At 42.5% G+C, this 20,985-nt stretch overlaps 1 protein-coding gene across 9 annotated transcripts in view; it reads right to left on the bottom strand.

Annotated features, from left to right (window-relative positions):
- Positions 1-20,985, bottom strand: part of klhl17 (kelch-like family member 17) — an 85,902-nt gene that overhangs the window by 58,682 nt on the left and 6,235 nt on the right. For 8 of the 9 annotated variants that reach the window (XM_072586184.1, XM_072586179.1, XM_072586187.1 and 5 more), the window contains one exon: positions 7,598-7,709. In XM_072586184.1, the coding sequence (XP_072442285.1) occupies positions 7,598-7,600 (3 nt within the window). In that variant the 5' untranslated portion in view covers positions 7,601-7,709. Of the gene's footprint in view, positions 1-7,597; positions 7,710-19,845; positions 19,927-20,985 lie in introns of all 9 variants that reach the window. The other variant, XM_072586186.1, reaches the window with a different exon arrangement.

Raw genomic sequence — 20,985 nt, 5'->3', positions numbered from 1 at the left:
TAGACAGTTTGGGAGAGTGGTCCAGGAAATGGCTGATGGAATTCAATGTGAGCAAATGTGAGGTCTTGCACTTTGGAAAAAAGAATACAAGCATGGACTACTTTCTAAATGGTGAGAAAATTCATAAAGCCAAGGTACAAAGGGATCTGGGAGTGCTAGTCGAGGATTCTCTAAGGGTAAACATGCAGGTTGAGTCCGTGATTAAGAAAATGAATACAATGTTGTCATTTATCTCAAGAGGGTTGGAATATAAAAGCACCGTTGTGCTACTGAGACTTTATAAAGCCCTGGTTAGGCCCCATTTGGAGTATGGTGTCCAGTTTTGGTCCCCACACCTCAGGAAGGACATACTGGCAGCGGAGATTCATACGGATGATCCCTGGAATGGTAGGTCTAACATACGAGGAACAACTGAGGATCCTGGGATTGTATTCATTGGAATTTAGAAGATTAAGGGGAGATCTAATAGAAACTTACAAGATAATACATGGCTTGGAAAGGGTGGACGCTAGGAAATTGTTTCCGTTAGGTGAGGAGACTAGGACCCGTGGACACAGCCTTAGAATTAGAGGGGGTAAATTCAGAACAGAAATGCGGAGACATTTCTTCAGCCAGAGAGTGGTGGGCCTGTGGAATTTATTGCCACGGGGTGCAGTGGAGGCCGGTACACTAAGGCAGAGATTGATGTCTACACTAATGTCTTCAAGGCAGAGATTGATAAATTCTTGATGTCACAAGGAATTAAGGACTACGGGGAGAATGCGGGTAAGTGGAGTTGAAATGCCCATCAGCCATGATTGAATGGCGGAGTGGACTCGATAGGCCGAATGGCCTTACTTCCACTCCTATGTCTTATGGTCTTATGGTTTTATAGTCTTAAATGCTGCAATTGTACCAGCCTCCACCACATCCTCTGGCAGCTCATTCCATACACGTACCACCCTCTGTGTGAAAAAGTTGCCCCTTAGGTCTCTTTTATATCTTTCCCCTCTCACCCTAAACCTATGCCCTCTAGTTCTGGACTACCCGACCCCAGGGGAAAGACTTTGCCTATTTATCCTATCCATGCCCCATTGTGCTTGACTCTTAACTGCCCTCTGGGCAATAAATGCTGGCATGGGCAGCAATGCCCTCATCCCGTGAATGACAAAGAAACAAAATCTTACTCACAGGAGAATATCCAAGAAAAAAGAAACCAAGTAAACAATGTCTGGTGACAGAAGGATTTGTTAACAGCTTGTCAATTGTGTTATCAATGTTTCAAATGCACAAGTGAAAAGCTTTCATTGTTTCCTTGAGCATAGAAGTAATCCAAGATGGAGGATGGGGGAAAAAAAACAATAGTGGCCATAAAAGCTGCTCCTTTCTTGAGGTATTTCAGTAATGGAGCTGATTTCCTCAAATTCGGGAAGCAGTATTTATTTTTTTATCAGTTTTTGCATTATTTTGGAACTTGGGGGAAAAATAAAATAAAAACAATGGCATTTTAAAAAGGAGGAAGGGAGACAAAGGCAGTGACTACAAGGGAAGTCATTCAAAAAGAGAAGGAAACCTACACTGCTGTCTGACTCAGCAGTAACCCGCACAGAAACCTGCCTTTGCTGTTTGGTTTCAAGTAAAAGGCATCTGGATAGGTATATGAAAGGGTTTAGAGGGATATGGGTCAAATGCTGGCAAATGGGACTAGATTTATTTAGGATATCTGGACAAGTTCGACTGAAGGGTCTGTTTCTGTGCTGTATATCTCTATGACTCTATATCCATTTTAACGTAGACTCTTCTCTACCTCTCCCTCACCTCTGATGGTTTGTATTTTTGCATGTAAGTTAATCAATCCAAAATTACAGGTGACCTACTTGTAATGGTTAATAGATTAAAAATAATACCGAGTGATTTGGCAATGAAGAAAACAACACAGATGTAAAAACACTTCTGGTTTTTCTAAATAAAAGAAAAAATTAGCTTGAGCACATATAAAGAAAGATTGCCAGAAGATACAGATAATGTGGTGTTCCACAAATAACTCCAATAGATCCACTGGTGTCTGGTTTACCCTTTCACCATGTGGCTTTACAATAAGGTTGAAAGGTATCCTTGATCTGCTCAGAATGGACATCAAAACTGCTTCTCACTCTTATACACTTTTGTTGACTCACAGCTTGCAACTCAGCAACATATTAAAAACATATTAAGAAACATTTTAAAAATATGTGCTTTTGCTTAAAGACACAATTTGCAGGTGTCTGACCAACAGGACTTCTAAAGGTCTATCTGGATTCGGATCTAATGGATCCAACAGCCAGAGAGGGGAAAGACCAATTAGTTTTTGATTCTTCCACAGAAATGTGTACAGCAGGAGGCTAATTTAATAAGCAAGAGAATTCTCACATTGTTGTCATATCCTATGTCACTGTTCGATAGGGTGGTGTCGGTTATTATAGATGAGGAATCTCTCTTGGGGATGTTCACGGACAGACGCCCAAAGCAATTGTCGAATTTTCAACTGCCTGATGTATTAGCAGTGGCATAAATCCATTTAAAAAGGAATAGGGTAACAGTTCCCTTAAAATAACAGAGAACTGTCACAAGGCATTAGCATTCTAGGCACGAACATGGCCAGCAGGAATTTATGTTCTTACATTACCTGTGCCGCAGTTCACAGAGAAGCACATCATCATGACCTCGAGACATCCAACTCCACCTCTCATGAAAAATGAGCAAGTGCCTATTTTTCTCCATAATTAATAATGCACTATCGAAACTCTGCTCAGAGCACAGCCTGAATAATGCAGTCTCACAGTGGATCATTCTGCTGGCAAGGTAATTACGGTGAAGAATGGGAATCTCCCAATGCCAATTAGAACAAGGACCTCATCCACCGCTGACCTCAAAAGTATCATATTTTGAAGAAATCTTAAGATGGCAGATGGGCTATTTATTACACAGACTGTAAAGGGTGGAAGCAGGCCATTCGGCCTATCTGAGAAGTGCCTGTGTTTTCCCTCCACACAAACTTCCTTCCAATTTTCACCTCACCCTTCTCTTTCTTTCTCCTTATGTTTAGTGGCTTCTCCTCAGCTGTTCAGCTCACAGAAAATCGCTAGAAATCTGAAACAAACATATGCTGGAAAAACCCATCAGGGCTGGCAGCACCTGTGAAGAGAGAAACAGAGTTATCATTTTCAACTCTAGTGTAGGACTCTTCAAAAGTTCTTCAGCGTTCTGAAGAAATCACACTAGACTCGAAATGTTAACTCTTTTCTTTCTTCACAGACTCATACCATTTGGTCCAACCAGTCCATGCCAACCATAATCCTAAAATAAACTAATCCCACCTGCCTGCGCTTAGCCCATATCCTTCCAAACATTTCTTAGTCATGGACTTGTCTAAATGTGTTTTAAACACTGTAACTGTACCCGCATCCACCACTTCCTCAGGAAATTCATTCCAGACATGAACCATTCTCTGTGTAAAAAAAAAATTACCACAGATGTGCTTTGTAAATCTTTCTCCTCTCACCTTAAAAAAGGTATGGCCCCTAATCTTGAAATCCCCCACCCAAGGGAAAAGACACCCATCATTCACTTTATCTGTGCCCCTCATAATTTTATAAATCTTTGTAAGATCACCCCTCAACCTCCTACACTCCAGGGAAACAGGTTCCAGCCTCTCCTTATAATGCAAACCCTCCAGTCCCGGAAACATCCTGGTAAAACTCTTTGCCAAACCCTTTCCAGCTTAATAATATTCTTCCTATAATAGGCAGATGTTGCCAGACCTGCTGAGTTTCTCCAGTGTTTTCTGTGTTTGTTTTTGATCTTTTGTTGCTGTTCACCTCAACTCCCTCCGGTGGTAGCAGCTTCTACTGCTAACCAAGAGGTGTAAAATCAGGAAGGTGTCTTTCATGCAAAGGGGTAATGGAAATCTGAAACTCTCTCCCTCAGAAAGACAGAAGCTACTGGGCTGGTCAGTTGGATCTATGAAGGTGTTTGACTGAATTTTGCTCATTAAAAGATATCAAGTGATGGGTCTTTCTGCAGGCTTTTCTCTCCACAAGGGAGTCAATTGGTGCCAGGCCCCACACAACCCTAGCTCCATGGCCAGCCTACACCTCAGAGATAGCAAAGGTCAGAGTTGACGATGGAAGAGCCCGGAAGTAGGACCGAGACAGATGGCTGGGTGAAACATCTAGAGGAATGTCGGGGGGTGGGGGGTCTGAGACCAGGCTCATGGCTCCATCTCAGATGGGAGTCATGGTGACGGTGGAGGTGGGGCCTGGAATGGAGACCCCAGAACCCATTACTGAGACAAAGGCTAATGTGAAGTAGTGAATGGAGGAGCAGCAGAGGATAATAAGAGAGGAGGGAAAGGTGAACTCTATGGCAGTAAAATCTTGCATCATATTCAAGATGGCACCGAAGCACAGTGACCATTTGTGTTTTGCAGAAGAGGAAACACTTTTCATTATATTTTTATATACACGCGACAATAAATCTAAATCAAATTTTAATCAAGGGATAGGGGTTCAAGTCAGGGAGGTGTAGTGGTGGGTATTCTTTAGCAATGATTCAATTGAAACAGACTGTAGTGTTCAGTGATCTAGCCCAGTTCCAATGGTCATATTGATTAATGACTCTAAACCACAAAGCTGGATCCAAAATGGAGAATTGGAGCTGATACTGTGGTATCATTCCTGGTTACTGACAATGATAATCAAAATGTTATTGCTCTTGATGATGACTTGTGAGTGAAGAAGATATTTATTTATTTTAAAAAAGAAGAACAGAGGAAAAAAAATGAAGGCATTCATCCCATTAGACCTGAACAGCCTCCCTGACCATTTAATCACCTGGGAGACAAATTTCTCCATGTAACCTTGCTGATCTCTAAAGATTATCAATGCAAGACTGCAGAAAACTCACCCTTTATCAGTCTTGGACAACACAACGGCTGTTGGAATTCTGAGTGATGTTTGTTGGAATCCCAATATACTGGGGACAAGGGGGCAGAGATGATTTCTTGAGAAAGATTGCCCATGATCACAGGATTAAAAATTGAAGTTATGAAACAAGTTTTGAAAAATAAACAGGGCTTTTGGAACAAAAGGAGATTAAGACTGCATCCATCTGAGGATTATAAAGTTATTCTGGATTAGTGTTGCTGGAAGAGCACAGCAATTCAGGCAGCATCCAAGGAGCAGCGAAATCGACATTTCGGGCAAAAGCCCTTCATCAGGACAGGTTATTTTCGGGGTTAAATAGCGAAGGGTTGGTTTGTAACTTTGGTAGATGATGATTTTCAGTGTTTATCTTTGTAGAGAGTAAATGGTGAGCTTGGAATTTTATTCTTTGATACCAAAGATGTTTAAAGAACAGAAGACATGTTCCCGCCCAGGATTTTTAAAGGCAAGACTATAACACCAATCAATTTCTTGGTCTGGAATATGATAATTCTCAGGGGTCTTCCCCTCTCATCACCGTCATCGTTCCTCAAAGCACAGAAACAATGGAAGTCAAACTAAGAAGTGCATTTATTTTAGAATATGATTAGTATGTACTTACATTTTGAGTATACAACAGCAGCAAGTTCTGATTTCTGTTTTAACTGTATATCACGAGAAGCAGCATCTCTCGAGCATGTGACACAGATATTGTTCATGATAATGTTGTAGGGTGAAAATGTAAACTAGCGTTACTTCAGAGGTTGCTACAGGTCAGTAAGTACCATGGAGCTATTTGTTCACATCCACACACTCTCTTATCTGCAAGGGTTCTCTGTGAAGTGAGTTGGAACAGTCTCTGCCTAACTCTCAGCACCAAACTGACACTGGTTTGGCAATCCTTCAGGGCCCTTGGGTCTACAGTATTGTACAGCACACTTACCTTTAATAACTGGCATTGCATTGGAGAGAACACAGTGACTGGCAAAAAAAAACAATAAAAACATAACCCAGACAGTCAGGTTTGTTGGTTAGGGTTGAAGCAAATATAGTAGTGTCATCTGCAGTGAGGAAAGAAAGACTGGCTTTGCTTCTTCTGAACATTATTTACCCTTCAGCCTGAGCTTTACCACTTGGGGTGGCACAGTTAGCACTGCTGCCTCACAGCACTGGGGACCCGGGTTCAATTCCCACCTTGGGCAACTGACTGTGTGGAGTTTGCACATTCTCCCAGTGGGTTTCCTCCGGGTGCTCTGGTTCCCTCCCACAATCCAAAAATGTGCAGGTTAGGTGAATTGACCATGCTAAATTGCCCATAGAGTTAGGTGTATTAGTCAAGGGTGAATGTAGGGAATGGGTCTGAGCGGGTTGATCTTTGGAGGGTTGGTGTGGACTGGTTGAGCCAAAGGGCCTGTTTTCACACTGTAGGGAATCCAATCTAATCACTTTGTACAATAGCTCCCTCCATGCTGCTTCTTTCTGTATTGGATAGTCATATGCCCATGACCCCATATGAATTACAAAATGGCAGAGATGCGTTTAAGGACTTTCATCCTCTCAGCAAGTTGGATGTAGGACTCAAGACCCTGAAGTCCAGGGGGCAACGGGCTAATCCATAAGGTCAGAAGTCACAGGACCTTAGGTTATAGTCCAACAGCTTCAGAATCCCTACAGTGTGGAAACAGGCCATTTGGCCCAATAAGTCCACAACGACCCTCCAAAGAGTATCCCACCCAGACCCATTCCCCCCACCTTTACATTTTCCCTGAATAATGCAGTTAACCTACACATCCCTGAACACTATGGGCAATTTAGCATGGCCAATTCACCTAACCTGCACATCTTTGGAGTGTGGGAGGAAACCGGAGCACCTGGAGGAAACCCACGCAGACACGGGGAGAATGTGCAAACTCTACACAGTCAGTTGCCTGAGTCTGGAATCAAACCCAGGTTCGTGGTGCAGTGAGTTAGCAGTGCTAACCACTGAGCCACCATGTCACCAAACAACAAAACCATTGAACCTGACGAAGGAGCAGTGCACCGAAAGCTTGTGATTTCAAACAAACCTGTTGGACTATAACCCAGAGTCATGTGACCTATGACTTTGTCCACCCCAGTCTAACATCGGCGCCTCCACATCATAATCCACAAGATCATGGCAATGACCGAAAGACAAAAAAAAAAGTGTACAAAATAAAACGTAGAAAAGGATACTAGCCATGCTGCACACCGACCTATCAAACTAGGAACTAATAATACTCAAAAGTGGAAACTTTGAATCACAGGTGGCTCCCTATAAACTCAGCTGATGCTGGGAGCCCGCGTCTGTCAGGGGAGTCTGATTGGGCACATCGTTGTGCCAACTGAGATATCGTTAAAATATTTTCCATTTTATGAACGCTGTCCACTTTCCACCTGCATGCTTACATTATAATTAAATCTGGACTCGAGTACACATGATAATAAAATCAAAATCCAAATACACACGTGAAAAAGCTTCAGAACAAAGTTACACATGAACATGCCAACAAGCCAACTGTAAATTTAATGTAATGTCGAAACATGCGAGTCATTAAATTATAAATCACCCTTGTTGTTGCTCATGCAACCAAAAGGTGTAAAAATTTCAGCGTCTTTTAAAGAATGGCGATACTTACCATTCTCACAAAGTTTACACTCAACCTTCCAGAAGTTTCTTGAGGGAAAGATCGGCCCAAGTCTGGAGAGATCTTTGGTCGGCTGAGTTAAAATTTGTGAAATGAGACAAGTCTGAAAAGGAGAGAAGGGAATAATGCAGCTTTAAAATCTGGAAGTTATCTGAAGTAAACAGGTCACTGACATAGCAACAGTGACCAGGTTTTACTTAAACTACATGCAAAACAAAACAGGTTTCTTCTTTTTTGTATTAACATCAGCACTTAATATTTTTGCACAGTTCAAAATGCAAACATATCAATGTGTTAACACACTTTTCAGCAAATAGCGAATGCTTTGCAACCCACAAGCACACACACACACAAAAAATAAAAGCAAAATTCTGCAGATGCTGCAAACCTGAAACAAATGCTGAGAATGCTGGAGAAACTCAGCAAGTCTATCAGCATCTGCAAGGAGAGAATCAGAGTTAATGTTTGAGTCTGGTATGTCCCTTCTTCCAAACTGAAGAGTGATACTGGACTCAGAGTCCTTACAGAGTAGAAGCAGACCATTCAGTCTATTGAGAACACACCGCACCCATTCCATCCCTCTACTCTATCCCTGTAACCTGAGCCAACAGGAGGGAATGTTTCATCAAAACCATAAGCAACACATCCAACTGCAATCTTCAGGAGTTAAACATACCAAAGACAAAAAACTAAATCCTTTTGTCTCACATAATAGACAGCACATCACAGGATATTCTGAGATATATTCTAATCAGTATCATCCAAATCCATATGATAGCAACAAACATGTTCAGGATGGCATTATAATAACGTCCAGTTGGCTGTACGGCTAGTTTGCAATGCAGAGTGATGCCAACAGCGTGGGTTCAATTCCCACACCGGCTGAGGTTTCAACAAAGGTCTCACTATCTCAACCTCTGAGGCGTAGTGACCCTCAGATTAAACTACCACCAATCATCTCCCTCTAGTGAGGGAACTGCTCGATGATCCGGTAGGACCTTGGCAAACTTTATAATAATGTCCAGATATAACATTCTATAATCAATAATCTTCAATAACCGAAAAAAGATGCACTAACAATTAGAATGTTAATGGTGGAATTGGGGAATGGTAATTCACAGGAACCAAACTACCATGATTAGAGTTTCCGATTCACCTAGCTTGTTGGTACTTGCAAAAGGTCCAAGGATAGCATTGGAAGATGTTGACTGGGACTCCTTCAATCCACCAATCCCACTGTTGCTGATGGAGCATTTGCCCAATCAGTTCATGGGCACCTTGAAAATCAGTGGCACTGGGAGCAGAACTTGCCTTTTGCAACATGTGAGTGCTACATTCTGTTTGATGCAATAACATATACCTTCTTAGCTTGCATTTATTGAAAAAAAAATTAAACTTAGGGTGGACCAGATCTTGCCCCAGAATATTAATGGTGTCATCCCTCGGACGGGAGGGTTTAGTTAGGTCAGCTGGAAGTGAATCTTGCCAGGTCCTGCACTAAAACGAACCTATTAGAGTCAATAGTGCAAGTGAGATGAAGCTAATGTTGCTGGGGTCGCCCATGCTTTATCTTCCATAATCCACCAATCTTCAGGGTGTGCCTTCTGGTTATAGAACACAATCAACATTGAAGGCAAGCTTTTCAATGACTTTTATTCTTTGTGCCAACCTTGGATAGGCTTTTGACAGAGGGCAGACACAAACTGGTGAGCTGCATGTCACACATTCCACAAAGCAAGAAAGAATAGTCCCTGAATATTCCCACAAAAAAGCATTTAAATTCTCACCTGAAAGGAGAAAGTTCAAGAAGTGTTCAGAACACAGTTTAATACAAGTTACTAGAACTGCTTACAACTGTAATAACAATCATGGCTGATCTGATAATCCTCAATCCACCTTCCTGCCCCTTCCTCGACTGATTAAAAGTCTTGTCTATCTCAGCCTTAAATATATTTAATGACCTCACCCTTACAGCCCTTAGTGATAAAGGATTCCATAGATTCACTAACCTTGGACAGAATAAATTCCTCCCTATCTTTGTCTCAAATGTACAATCCCTTATTTTGAGATGACTGTAGATCCTCCCACAGGGGAAAACAACCTTGCTGTATCCACCCTGTTAAGCTTCCTAGCACGTTGGTACATTTCAATAGCTCACCTCTCATTCTTCTATAGGCCCAATCTATTCAACCTCTCCTCATAAAATACTCCCTCCATACCTGAATAAAAACCAAAAGAATTCCAGATGCTGGAAATAAGAAACAAAAAAAAAGAAAAAATTGCTTGAAAAGATCAGCAGGTCTGGCAGCATCCGTGAAGAGAAATCAAGAGTTAACGTTTCAGGGCCGGTGACCCTTCCTCAGAACTGAAGTTTATAAAAATCATTAGGTGTATAGATAAGGTGAATGGCTGGTGTCTTTTCCCAAGGGAGGGGGGGGTTGAAAACTAGGGGGCATATTTTTAAGGTGAGAGGAGAAAGATTTAAAAAGAAAGACATGAGAGGCTTTTGTTTTTTTTACACAGAGAGTGGTTCGTTTGGGGAATGAACTTCCAGAGGAAGTAATGGATGCAGGTACAGTTACAATGTTTAAAAGATGTATGGATAAGTACATGAATAGGAAAGGTTTGGAGGGATATGAGCCAATTGCATGCAGTTTACGGTCAGCATGGAGTGGTTGAACTAAGGGTCTGTTTCCGTGCTGTATGGTTCTGTGAACTACTGTTCCATAAATAGGATCCCTATCTCTCTAGTCCCTTCCTATTCATGTATTCGTCCAGGTGCTTCTCGAATGCGGCTGTTGTGTTTGTTTCCACCACCTCCTCTGGCAGCACCCTCCAAGAACTCACCACCCTTTCTGTGAAGAACTTGCCTCGCGTATCTCTCTTAAACGTCCCTATCCCATACACCTTGAACCTGTGTCCCCTAGTAATTGACCCCTCCACCCTGGGAAAAAGCCTCATACTTTCCGCTCTATCCATGCGAACAGGTCACCCCCTCAACCTCTTGCATTCCAGTGAAAACAAACCCAATCTATCTAGTCTTTCTTCATAGCTAAGCTTCCCCCATACCAGGCAACATCCTGGTAAACCTCTTCTGTGCCCTCTCCAAAGCATCCACATCCTTCTGGTAGTGTGGTGACCAGAACTGTCCGCAATATTCCAAGTGTGGCCTAACTGAAGTTCTATAAAACTGCAGAATAATTGGTCTGTCCTTAAACTCAATAGAAATGACGCACCTCATTCCTCTACTGCAATGTTTAGGAAACTAAATTTTCTGTGAAGTCCTCGAAAACACTCAATAAAATTTAGGAACTGAATTACAACCAAATAACTTCTCAGGGACTGAGTGTATTTCTAGTTTTGAAACATTTTGATTCAAAGCGTCAGTTAGGATGGAACTGTGCAAAATAAAAAGCTCCTGTACCGCATTATTTAAACCACCTAACTGATGGATGGTTCAATTTTCGGAGCAAATACATTTTCAGCTAAATTAATGAATTTCATTCACTCATAGGATGTGGACGTCACTGGCTGGCCCAGCAAAATGTGTCGGCACAGGCTTGGAGGGCCGAATGGCCTCTTCTTGTGCTGTATCGTTTTTCATTCTTATCCTTATTCTAAATCAATCTTCAACAACCGCGCAATAGTGGTATCTCCCTTTGTCTTACTGTCCCAATACATGAAGTATTTTAACGCTGATTGAACAATTTAAGTATCTTCAACAATTCAATTTGATTGCCCCCTCACTCTGTTAAGGAAGGGATTGCATGTCTTGTTGCAGCAAAGTCAATGACTCTGATAATAAAACCTCTCAATGTGGCGAACAGGGGTCTCTGTTTCCCATGATTCCTGGTAGACAGACAGCCAATAATGTCTGCACCAATCTGGAGACCCAAAGACATTTGCGGGATCCTTCAATTTCCATTCTGCCCACTGCAGGGTCTCCAATCTGTCCAACGTCTGGTAGCCATCATCATTCCTCAAAAACTGACAGATCTAGACACAGATCCTGAACAAAGGACAAGGTAGGATCAGGGATGAAAACAGAAAGTACAGGAAAAGTGAACCAATAAACTTGTAGTTACGTTGCAGCTTTAAGGCATCCAGAAGTAGTTCAGAGCCAGTGAACTATTACTGAAGCACAGACACACTGTGCAGTACAGTTTATGTACAATAAGTCAGTTAATGTGTTCTCAAGGTGCTGACAGAAAATTACAGCCTGTGCACTGGGAGAACCTGTTCTTCTTCAAATGACGTCATGGGATCTTTTAAATAAGTCCGGCAACAAATCAATGTCAGGCAGACTGCAGCACTCCCACAGGAGGGGAGCAAAGAGCTCGGTTTTGGTGGGATCTCTCGAATCTGGTCTTGTTGGCAGTGCCAACTCACAGCTGTGTTTTTTATGATTGAGAACACTTGGAAATCCTCTGATGGAATTTTGTCTGACGCTATTGTGATTACTTGGGACACACGATAATCGGTAATTTTTGAGAAGTCATTCACACAGAAGAGACAGAGTGCAAGCAACCCATTGACTCAAGGCGATTGCTTAATATCGCTTCAGGTCTACTGCTTTTCTTGATTGGTCCTCTCACCAACAACAGGGCATGGAAAGGGTGAATAGCTAAGATTTTACTGGCATTGGGGGGGGGGGTGTCCAAAGCTAGAGGGCGTTGGATTAGGCTGAAAGGTAAAGATATAAAAGACGCCTAAGGGGCATCTTTTTCACGCAGAGAGTGGTACGTGTATGGAATGAGCTGCCAGAGTAAGTGATGGAGGCTGGTACAAATATAGCATTTAAAAGGCATCAGCATGGGTATATGAATAGGAAGGGTTGAGAAGGATATGGGCTAAATGCTGGCAAAGGTACGAGATTAATTTAGGATATCTGGTCAGCATGGACGGGTTGGACCAAAGGCTGTACATCTCAGTGACTCTGGAAAATGGAACATTTCAGCCTCATCCAACACTATGAGACTTCCATGCCTCTACGTGACTACAATACAAAGGGATCTTTAGGAATACAAGATTCCTTCCCCTATCACTTTGCTTACTCTCAACACGGTAAAACCAAAGCTAACAAATTATTCCTCTACAACAACAATATGCATTTATCTTGTGGCTGTAACACATTGCAACAATCCAAGAAACTGCAGAGTAGAGAGGTCAAACAATGTTTCTTTAATGGCATGATTTTGAAAAAAGCATTGCTGGGCACAGAGATGGTGAATGTCTACAGTGCACAAACCCTCAAAAAGCACGAGGGTGAATGGATCGGCTGATTAAAAAGCTTGGGTTTCTAAATAGAATATAATGACTAAAAGAGGTGGAACTTAACAAATCATTGATGAGGCCTCAGCTAAGCAATTCAGGCCTTAGAAAGGTGGCTTACCAGGGATGGAAGGGTTGCAGTTGTGAGGAGAGGTTAAACAAATTGGAACGGTTTTTCCTGAAAGAGTGATGCTTAAATAGGTGGCTCAGTGGTAGGGACCTCGGTTCGATTCTACCCTCGGGTGGCTGTCTCTGTAGAGTTTGCACGTTCTTCCCGTGTCTGGGTGGGTTTCTTCTGGATGCTCCGGTTTCCTCCCACAATCAAAAGATGTGCAGATTAAATGGATTGGCCATGCTAAATTGCCCATTGTGTTCAGGGGTGTGCAGGCTAGATAGGTGAGCCCTGGGAAATGCAGGGTTACAGGGAAAGGGGACTGGGATGGGCCTGGGTGAAATGTTTTTCTGAGGTTTGATGTGGACTTGATGGGCTGAATGGTCTGCTTCCACACTGTAGGGATACTATGATTCAAGTAGAGATTTGAGAGGAGCATCAGGGTCTTCCCTCTGACTTCCACATGGTGAGTGGGCCAATAGCCAGGAGGCAGAGATTTAAAGTCATTCACAATACGGATGAGGGGGTGTTTATCACTCCTCCTCTACCACCATTTAAAATCTGTTGAGAATTGCAACAACGCTTAAAAAAGGCACCGGAAGCTGATTACATGATTGCTTTTAGAAGAGAACGGAGGATGTGTTACTGAGTCACAACCAGATGCAGGTGTGTGGGAATAAGCATTAGATTTTCTTGAAATTTTACGCAGTAGAACTTTTTCTGCTAGTGCATGGAAAACCCAACATGGGAGGGTGCAATTCTGACCCTCATATTTGGAAATGAGCTCAGGAAGATGGAAGGCATATTGGTAAAGGAGCAATTTGGAGATAGTGACTTTAACTCAGTTCTGACTTGGAGATGCCGTTTCCAATTAAACCTGTTGGACTATAACCTGGTGTTGTGTGATTTTTAACTTCACTCAGTTCAATAGTTATGGAAAAGGAAAAGGATGGGATGGGGGGGAAAATGATGTAAATCTGTGGCAAGGTCAATTTTTACTAAAGTACAATTTGATCCGAATGGACTGAGAGCAACTTTTACAGATTAAACTGTCAGAACAGTGGGAGGCATTCAGGGAGGAGCTAGTGACGATACAGACAAATAGGGTCCTACAAATAGTGGAGGAGGAGACAGCCTAGTGATATTACCACTGGACTATTAATCCAGAGACTTAGGTAATATTCTGGGGATCTAGGTTCCAATCCTCCCATGGGTGACAGTGGAATTTGCATTCAATAATTTTTTTTAAAATCCAGAATTGAGTGTCTAATGATGACCATGAGTCCATTGTCAGGATGAAAACACCCATCTGGTTCACGAATGCCCTTTAGGGAAGGAAACTGCCATCCTTACCTGGTCTGGCCTACAGCAATGTGGTTGACTCTTAAATGCCCTCTGGGCAATTAGGGATGGACAATAAATGTTGGCCTAGCCAGCGTTGTCCTCATCCTGTGAATTAACCGGAGATGTCTTGAAAGGGTTCAGAAAAGATTTACATGAATGTTGCCAGGGTTGAAGGATTTGAGCTATAGGGAGAGGTTGAACAGGCTGGGGCTCTTTTCCCTGGAGCGTCGGAGGCTGAGGGGTGACCTTATAGAGGGGCAGGGATAGGATAAATAGGCAAAGTCTTTTCCCTGAGGTAGGGGAGTCCAGAATTATAGGGCATGGGTTTAGGGTGAGAGGGGAAAAATATAAAAGAGACTGGAGGGGAAACATTTTCACACAGAGGGTGGCACGTGTATGGAATGGGCTGTCAGAGGCAGTGGTGGAGGCATTTACGACATTTAAGAAGCATTTGGATGGGTATACGAAAAGGAAGGGTTTGGAGGGATATGGGCCGGGTGCTGGCAGGTGGGACTAGATTGGGTTGGGATATTTGGTCAGCATGGACGGGTTGGACTGAAGGGTCTGTTTCTGTGCTGTACATCTCTATGACTCTATAACATGAAGGTTCACGTTCAGAGCAATAAAGGGATGCTGCTGACAGATCCCAGGGGCTCAATAAGGCAGAGCCCAGAGAAAAGTATAAAACATTGTTGGCAGGAACTTCTACAGGAAATTAGGAAAGCTAAGATCGTGCACGAGAAAGAACTGGTGGGTGGAGTTATAGGAAAGGGCTTTTAGAATCTAGATGTAAAGAACAAGAGAATAATAAAGGAAAGGTTAGGGATATTGGAGCTAATCAGTGTGAAAATCCAGACGATTATGGGCGCAGTTCTCAATGGATACCTTACATCAGTTTTCATAATGGAAAGAACAAAAGAGGTATAGCTATCAGGGACGCAGGGCTGTGAAATATCAGAAGGTATTAACTGAGAGGAAGTACCAGAACACTAGCTACTGTTAGCAGCCTTAGAGGTGGATGAATCTACAACAGCTGATAAGATGTACCCCACACTGTCGAGGGAAGTAAGGGAGGAGATATCAGAGGGCCAAGCAGCAATTTTCAAATCCTCTCTGGGCAGAGGTGAGATGCCAAAAGGACTGTTAATGTCCTTTACTAACAAAAAAATGAGGAACGGATACAGCAGGAAATTATAGGCCAGTCAGTCTAACCTCAGTGGTGGGGGAAGTCATCAGAAATCCAACAGGACAGAATATACCTGTACTTGGGTTAATGAGGGATAATCAGAACAGATTTGTGAAAGGAAGGTCATTTTCAACACATTTGAGCAATTCTTTTTTGGCAGAAGTAATCAGGTGTGCTGAGAGGGTAATGTATTTGATGTGATCAACATAGACTTCAGCAAAGCTTTTGATAAGATCCCTGATGGCAGACTGGTCAAGAAAGTAAGAGGCCATGGGATCTGAGGCAAAGTGGGATGTTGGATCGAACATTGGCTGAGAGGCAGGAAGCAGTGGGCTATAGTGGAGTGATGGCTCTGTAACAGGTAGTCTAGGGTGTAGGTTTGCTCGCTGAGCTGTAGGTTTGATATCCAGACGTTTCATTACCTGGCTAGGTAACATCATTAGTGGCGACCTCCAAGTGAAGCGAAGCTGTTGTCTCCTGCATTCTATTTATATCTTTCTCCTGGATGGGTTCCTGGGGTTTGTGGTGATGTCATTTGTTTGTTTGTTTGTTTGTTTTCTGAGAGGTTGATAGATGGCATCTAGATCTATGTGTTTGTTTCCTGGTCCTATTACCTCTTTTATAAAACGTAGGATCAACTGCTTTCCCCGGTGACCAAAAAACATCACAGGGAACTATTTTACTTTAAAGAGGAGCCAGAGATTGTCTAATATTCATCTTACAGCCAACATGAAAATAGACCAACACAAACTAAAAATCTGGTGATTCACCAACATGAGCATTCCTTTCATTAATGTTGCGGAATTCGAACAAAAACTCCCAGGGTTCTTTGGAAAAGTGTAACAGTTGGGTACATGTTATCGGTTTAATGCACTCCTGCACATCTCAGGGTCAAAGAAATCAGCCTCAGTTCTACAGTACAAAATGATGCTGTTCTGAATTCAGAAAGCTTCTAATTCTGAATCCTTCTAAGGGGGAATATCCAGCTTTGTTCCTGGGGCAAAATTACTAACACAAAGTAAACATTTGGGAAGGCAACTTTACTTTGCACAAGACGCATTATAGTTGACATGGGAGTGCCCAATGCTGACAACTTGCCTGTTCATTGCCAATGCTCACCGTCACACAAACATGATCGATTAGAACACAGGGATTGCAGGGATTAAAATAGTTAGCTGCTTGTTTTTCATTGGCACAGGCTCAAATGGATTTAAAGACCTTTTTTCTGTGCTGTAGACTTCTCTGACCATGTTTTCCCACAATCACAAGGTGCACACAGAGTTTTGGATATGGTTTGCTCGCTGAGCTAGAAGGTTCTTTTCAGAAGTTTCGTCACCCTACTAGGTAACATCTTAGTGGGCCTCAGGCGAAGCACTGCTGAAAATTCCTGCTTTCAATTTATATATGTTTACATTTATATTTACACATAAATCGAAAGCAGGAATTTTCAGCAGTGCTTCGCCTGAGGCCCACTGAAGATGTTACCTAATAGGGTGACGAAATGTCTGGAAATGAACACCCCAGCTCAGCGAGCAAACCTACATCCAAAACCTCAACCTGAGCTACAAATCTTCTCAAAGCTCGCTTACACTGAGTGTATTATCCCAGAAATAATCTTCAGAAACAGTGGGCAGAGAAACAGTAACAAAAACGGAGCAGACAGGAATGGAAATGGAGGCAAGAATTAGAGTAGAAGAAATGAATTTGACAAGTGGACAGTGTCAAGATCAGAGATATAATCACAGAAGGAAAAGAAAAGTATGCCATTTATTTCTCTGATGACATGGAGTGGTTAAATTGTTTTTGTAACTCTCAAGAACATTATATTTCTATAGTGTCAAATGTGTCTGGTTGCTTAAGTCCCCACTTATACCTTTCTGTTTAATGTGTGGTTCAATACTGTACATCAGTTTGAATTACAAACGTTTGTAATCACAAACAAATCTTCCCCTTTCAAGAGTTTGCATTTGCTCCTTTTTAGTTATAGACTCCTATTTCCCAGTCAACAGGATGGGGATGTGGTCTCCATTAATCCTGGGAGTTTTTGTTCTATCTTTTGATAGAATTCCGCAACATTATTGAAAGGAATGTTTTGTACCTGCTATTTGGAATCTCTCCGAGAAGAACTGACGTTGACTTCTATTGTGTTTCTTCAGTGTGCTATGTTGTGAGATTATTATCTAAAAGCATAACTTCAAGTTCTTCAGGTGCAGCCAACACCCAGGTGTCTCTCACCATCACCTCTCTCCCCCCATCCCTATACTCCCACTCTGCTTGTACAACATTCAGAATTGTACAAGTCAACATCTTCTCCAGCCAAGATGTTGATCATTTTCAGTCTCCACCACCAACTATTGTCCCTCTGCAACTGAACCAGAAAGTTTCAACCTTGACTTTGCATTTAATCCAAGGTTGAGCTTCTGATTACATACTTACTCCATCGGTAAGACCACCTCAGTGTTATCACCCGGCTCTAACTCTGCATTAGCACATCCACAGCTTTCGGCATCTTAACTTTTAAACTCCTGGCAAGCTTCCTCTCTTCCACTGTGTTTGAGCTTGATCACCTTCAAGATCTGCAACCTGTATTGTAACTTGCATCAAATTCCATTCTGTGCTTCCTTGCTGACTCATACAGCTCCTGACCCAGTCACACGTCAATTTTCAAACTCTCATCCTCTTTTCAAATCAACATGGCTCCTCGCCGTTCAAACATCCTCTAGCCGTACATACCTTTGGGATCTCTGCACTCCTGTCTGCCCTTTTCCATCTTCCTGAATTCCATCACTCCGCGCCAAACTTTCCATCCAAACTCTGAAATTCCCTCTCTAAACCTTTCCACCACTCTCTCCTCTCCTTAATACTCAAGGCTGTGACCAGGCTTTTGTTCACCTGTCTTAAATAACTCGATAGGAGGTTTGATGTCAAACATTGTCTGATAAAGACACCCATGAAGCACCTTGGCAGGTTCGTCCACATTAAAAGGCACTATAATAAATGCAACAAAAACAGAAGCTGCTGGATAAGCTCAGCAGGTCTGGCAGCATCAGTGAAGAGAATTCAAAGTTAACATTCCAGTGAATCCTTCCTCAGAGCCGGATCCGAAATGTTAACTCTGATTTCTCTTCACAGGTGCTGCCAGACCTGCTGAGCTTTGCCAGCAACTTCTGTTTTTGTTTCTGACTTCCAGCATCTGCAAGTCTTTCAGTTACTATCTCAATGTAAGTTACTGTTGTCTCAAGCGTTCTTTTCTGAAACAACAGTTAACCTCGACTCCTCATTTCATAGCACTCTGGAGCATTGGACTGTTGGCTTTGGGAGGCTGCTCCCTGTAAAGGAATTCAGTGAAATATATCCGAGTAACATTAAGGCCAGAGTATCATGTTCTTACTATGCGCAACCTGTGTTGTCATCAGAAATCCCTGTCCTGATTTGCCGTTTGGAATATTGCGTGCAATTCTGTTCTCCTTCCTATTGGAAAGAGGTTGTGAAACTTGAAAGGGTTCAGAAAAGATTTACAAGGATGTTGCCAGGGTTGGAGGATTTGAGCCATAGGGAGAGGCTGAACAGAATGGGGCTGTTTTCCCTGGAGCATCAGAGGCTGAGGGGTGACCTTATAGAGGTTTACAAAATTATGAGGGGCGTGGATAGGATAAATATAAATAGACAAGGTTTTTTTCCCTGGGGTCAGGGAGTCCAGAACTAGAGGGCATAGGTTTAGGATGAGAGGGGAAAGACATAAAAAATAAGAGACCTACCGGGCTATGTTTTCACGCAGAGGGTGGTACGTGTATGGAATGAGCTGCCAGAGGAAGTGGTGGAGGTTGGTACAATTGCGACATTTAAAAGGCATTTGGATGGGTATATGAATAGGAAGGGTTTGTAGGAATATGGGGCGGGTGCTGGCAGGTGGGACTAGATTGGGTTGGGATATCTGGTCGGCATGGACTGGTTGGACCGAAGGGTCTGTTTCCGTGCTGTACATCTGTATGACTCTATGACACAGGATAGCACAGGATGTCCTATGGGAGATTTGCTGTTTCCCAAACATCAATGCCATGAAGTAAGAATGGCAAAGTAATCTACAATCATATTCCAGTGCACTCCTGTAGGAATGCTACTGTCATAGGGGTCCACTCAATGCTGACCCTGTGCGCTCTTGGGTGGCCATAAAATTTTCATGGTACAGTTTCACTTGCAATCAGCATTTAACCCATAATGACCGCGACCATATTTATCCATCAACCAATGTGATGGAGATAGTTATTTGGTTATCACTGCCCATGGAGACCTCACTGTGTGCAACTGGGCAGCTGCGCTTCCTACCTTACACAACCGCGATGACACTTTTAAAGTACATAAACGGAAACGGAAAATGGTGCAAATACGCAACAGGTCTGGCAGCAGCTGTGGAGAGAGAAACAGAGTTAACTTTTCCAGTCAACGGTCTTTCATGGTAATAGTTATGAGGAAAGGTTATCGTCCTAAAACGATAATGCTGATCATTTCCTCATGGATGCGGTCCAAACTGCTGAGTGTTTTCACCACTTTTATGACTTTATTTCATATTGCCAACCTTAACGGTATTTTTTTTTTACCTTCCCTTCAAAAACAGCTCCATTGGCTGCAATGCTCTTTAGTGCCTGGGGGGTTCCAAAAGCGACAACTTAAATGTAAGGTTTTCTATCAAATTCTCAGAATTTGTTTCTCTCCTTCTCCTCTGTTAAAGATCTCTCAGCCTCCTTGTCTAAGCTTTTGTTGAATAGCCCTCCTAGTTCTGCTGGTGTACCTCAGGGTGTATTTTTGTTACGTTAAACCTCTGAAGTACTAGTATCCCACATTAAAATACACACCATAAACTCCAGTGACTGGGACTAACGTCTGGGCAATTTTTTCCCCAGTGTGGGTCCTCAGTAATCCAGAACTGGATTGAAATAGTCAAACTTGGTTTCACGATGAGGGTAGTGCCCTTGATCCAACCATCTTTAGCTGCTTTATCAATTACCTTCCTTCCATCAGAAAGGATGTTCGCTGATGATTGCATGATGTTCAGTACTATTTACATATCCTGAGTTACTGAAGCAGTCCACATGTCCACATGCAGTAAAACCTAAACAACATCTAGGTTTGGGCTGACAAGTGGTAAGTAACATTCCCACCTCACAACTGCCAGGTAATGACCGTCTCCAACAAGCGAGAATCTAACCGCTATCCTTACACATTCAATGGTGTTACCATCACTGTATCCCCCAGTATCAGCTACCTGTGTGTTACCATTGAGCAGAATTTGAAGTGGCGTCTGGTATGTAAATAGTGACCCTCTCCCAGGAGGTAGAGGAGTGATCCTTTGTGTCCTTACTTAGAACATAGAACATAGAATAGTACAGCACAGAACAGGCCCTTCGGCCCACGATGTTGTGCAGAGGATTATTCCTAATCTTAAATAAAACAACCTAACCTACGCAT

Source organism: Chiloscyllium punctatum, chromosome 16, assembly GCF_047496795.1.
Source record: "Chiloscyllium punctatum isolate Juve2018m chromosome 16, sChiPun1.3, whole genome shotgun sequence".
NCBI lineage: Eukaryota > Metazoa > Chordata > Chondrichthyes > Orectolobiformes > Hemiscylliidae > Chiloscyllium > Chiloscyllium punctatum.
Note: the sequence above shows the minus strand (reverse complement) of the source record. Positions and strands in the feature narration are given on the sequence as shown.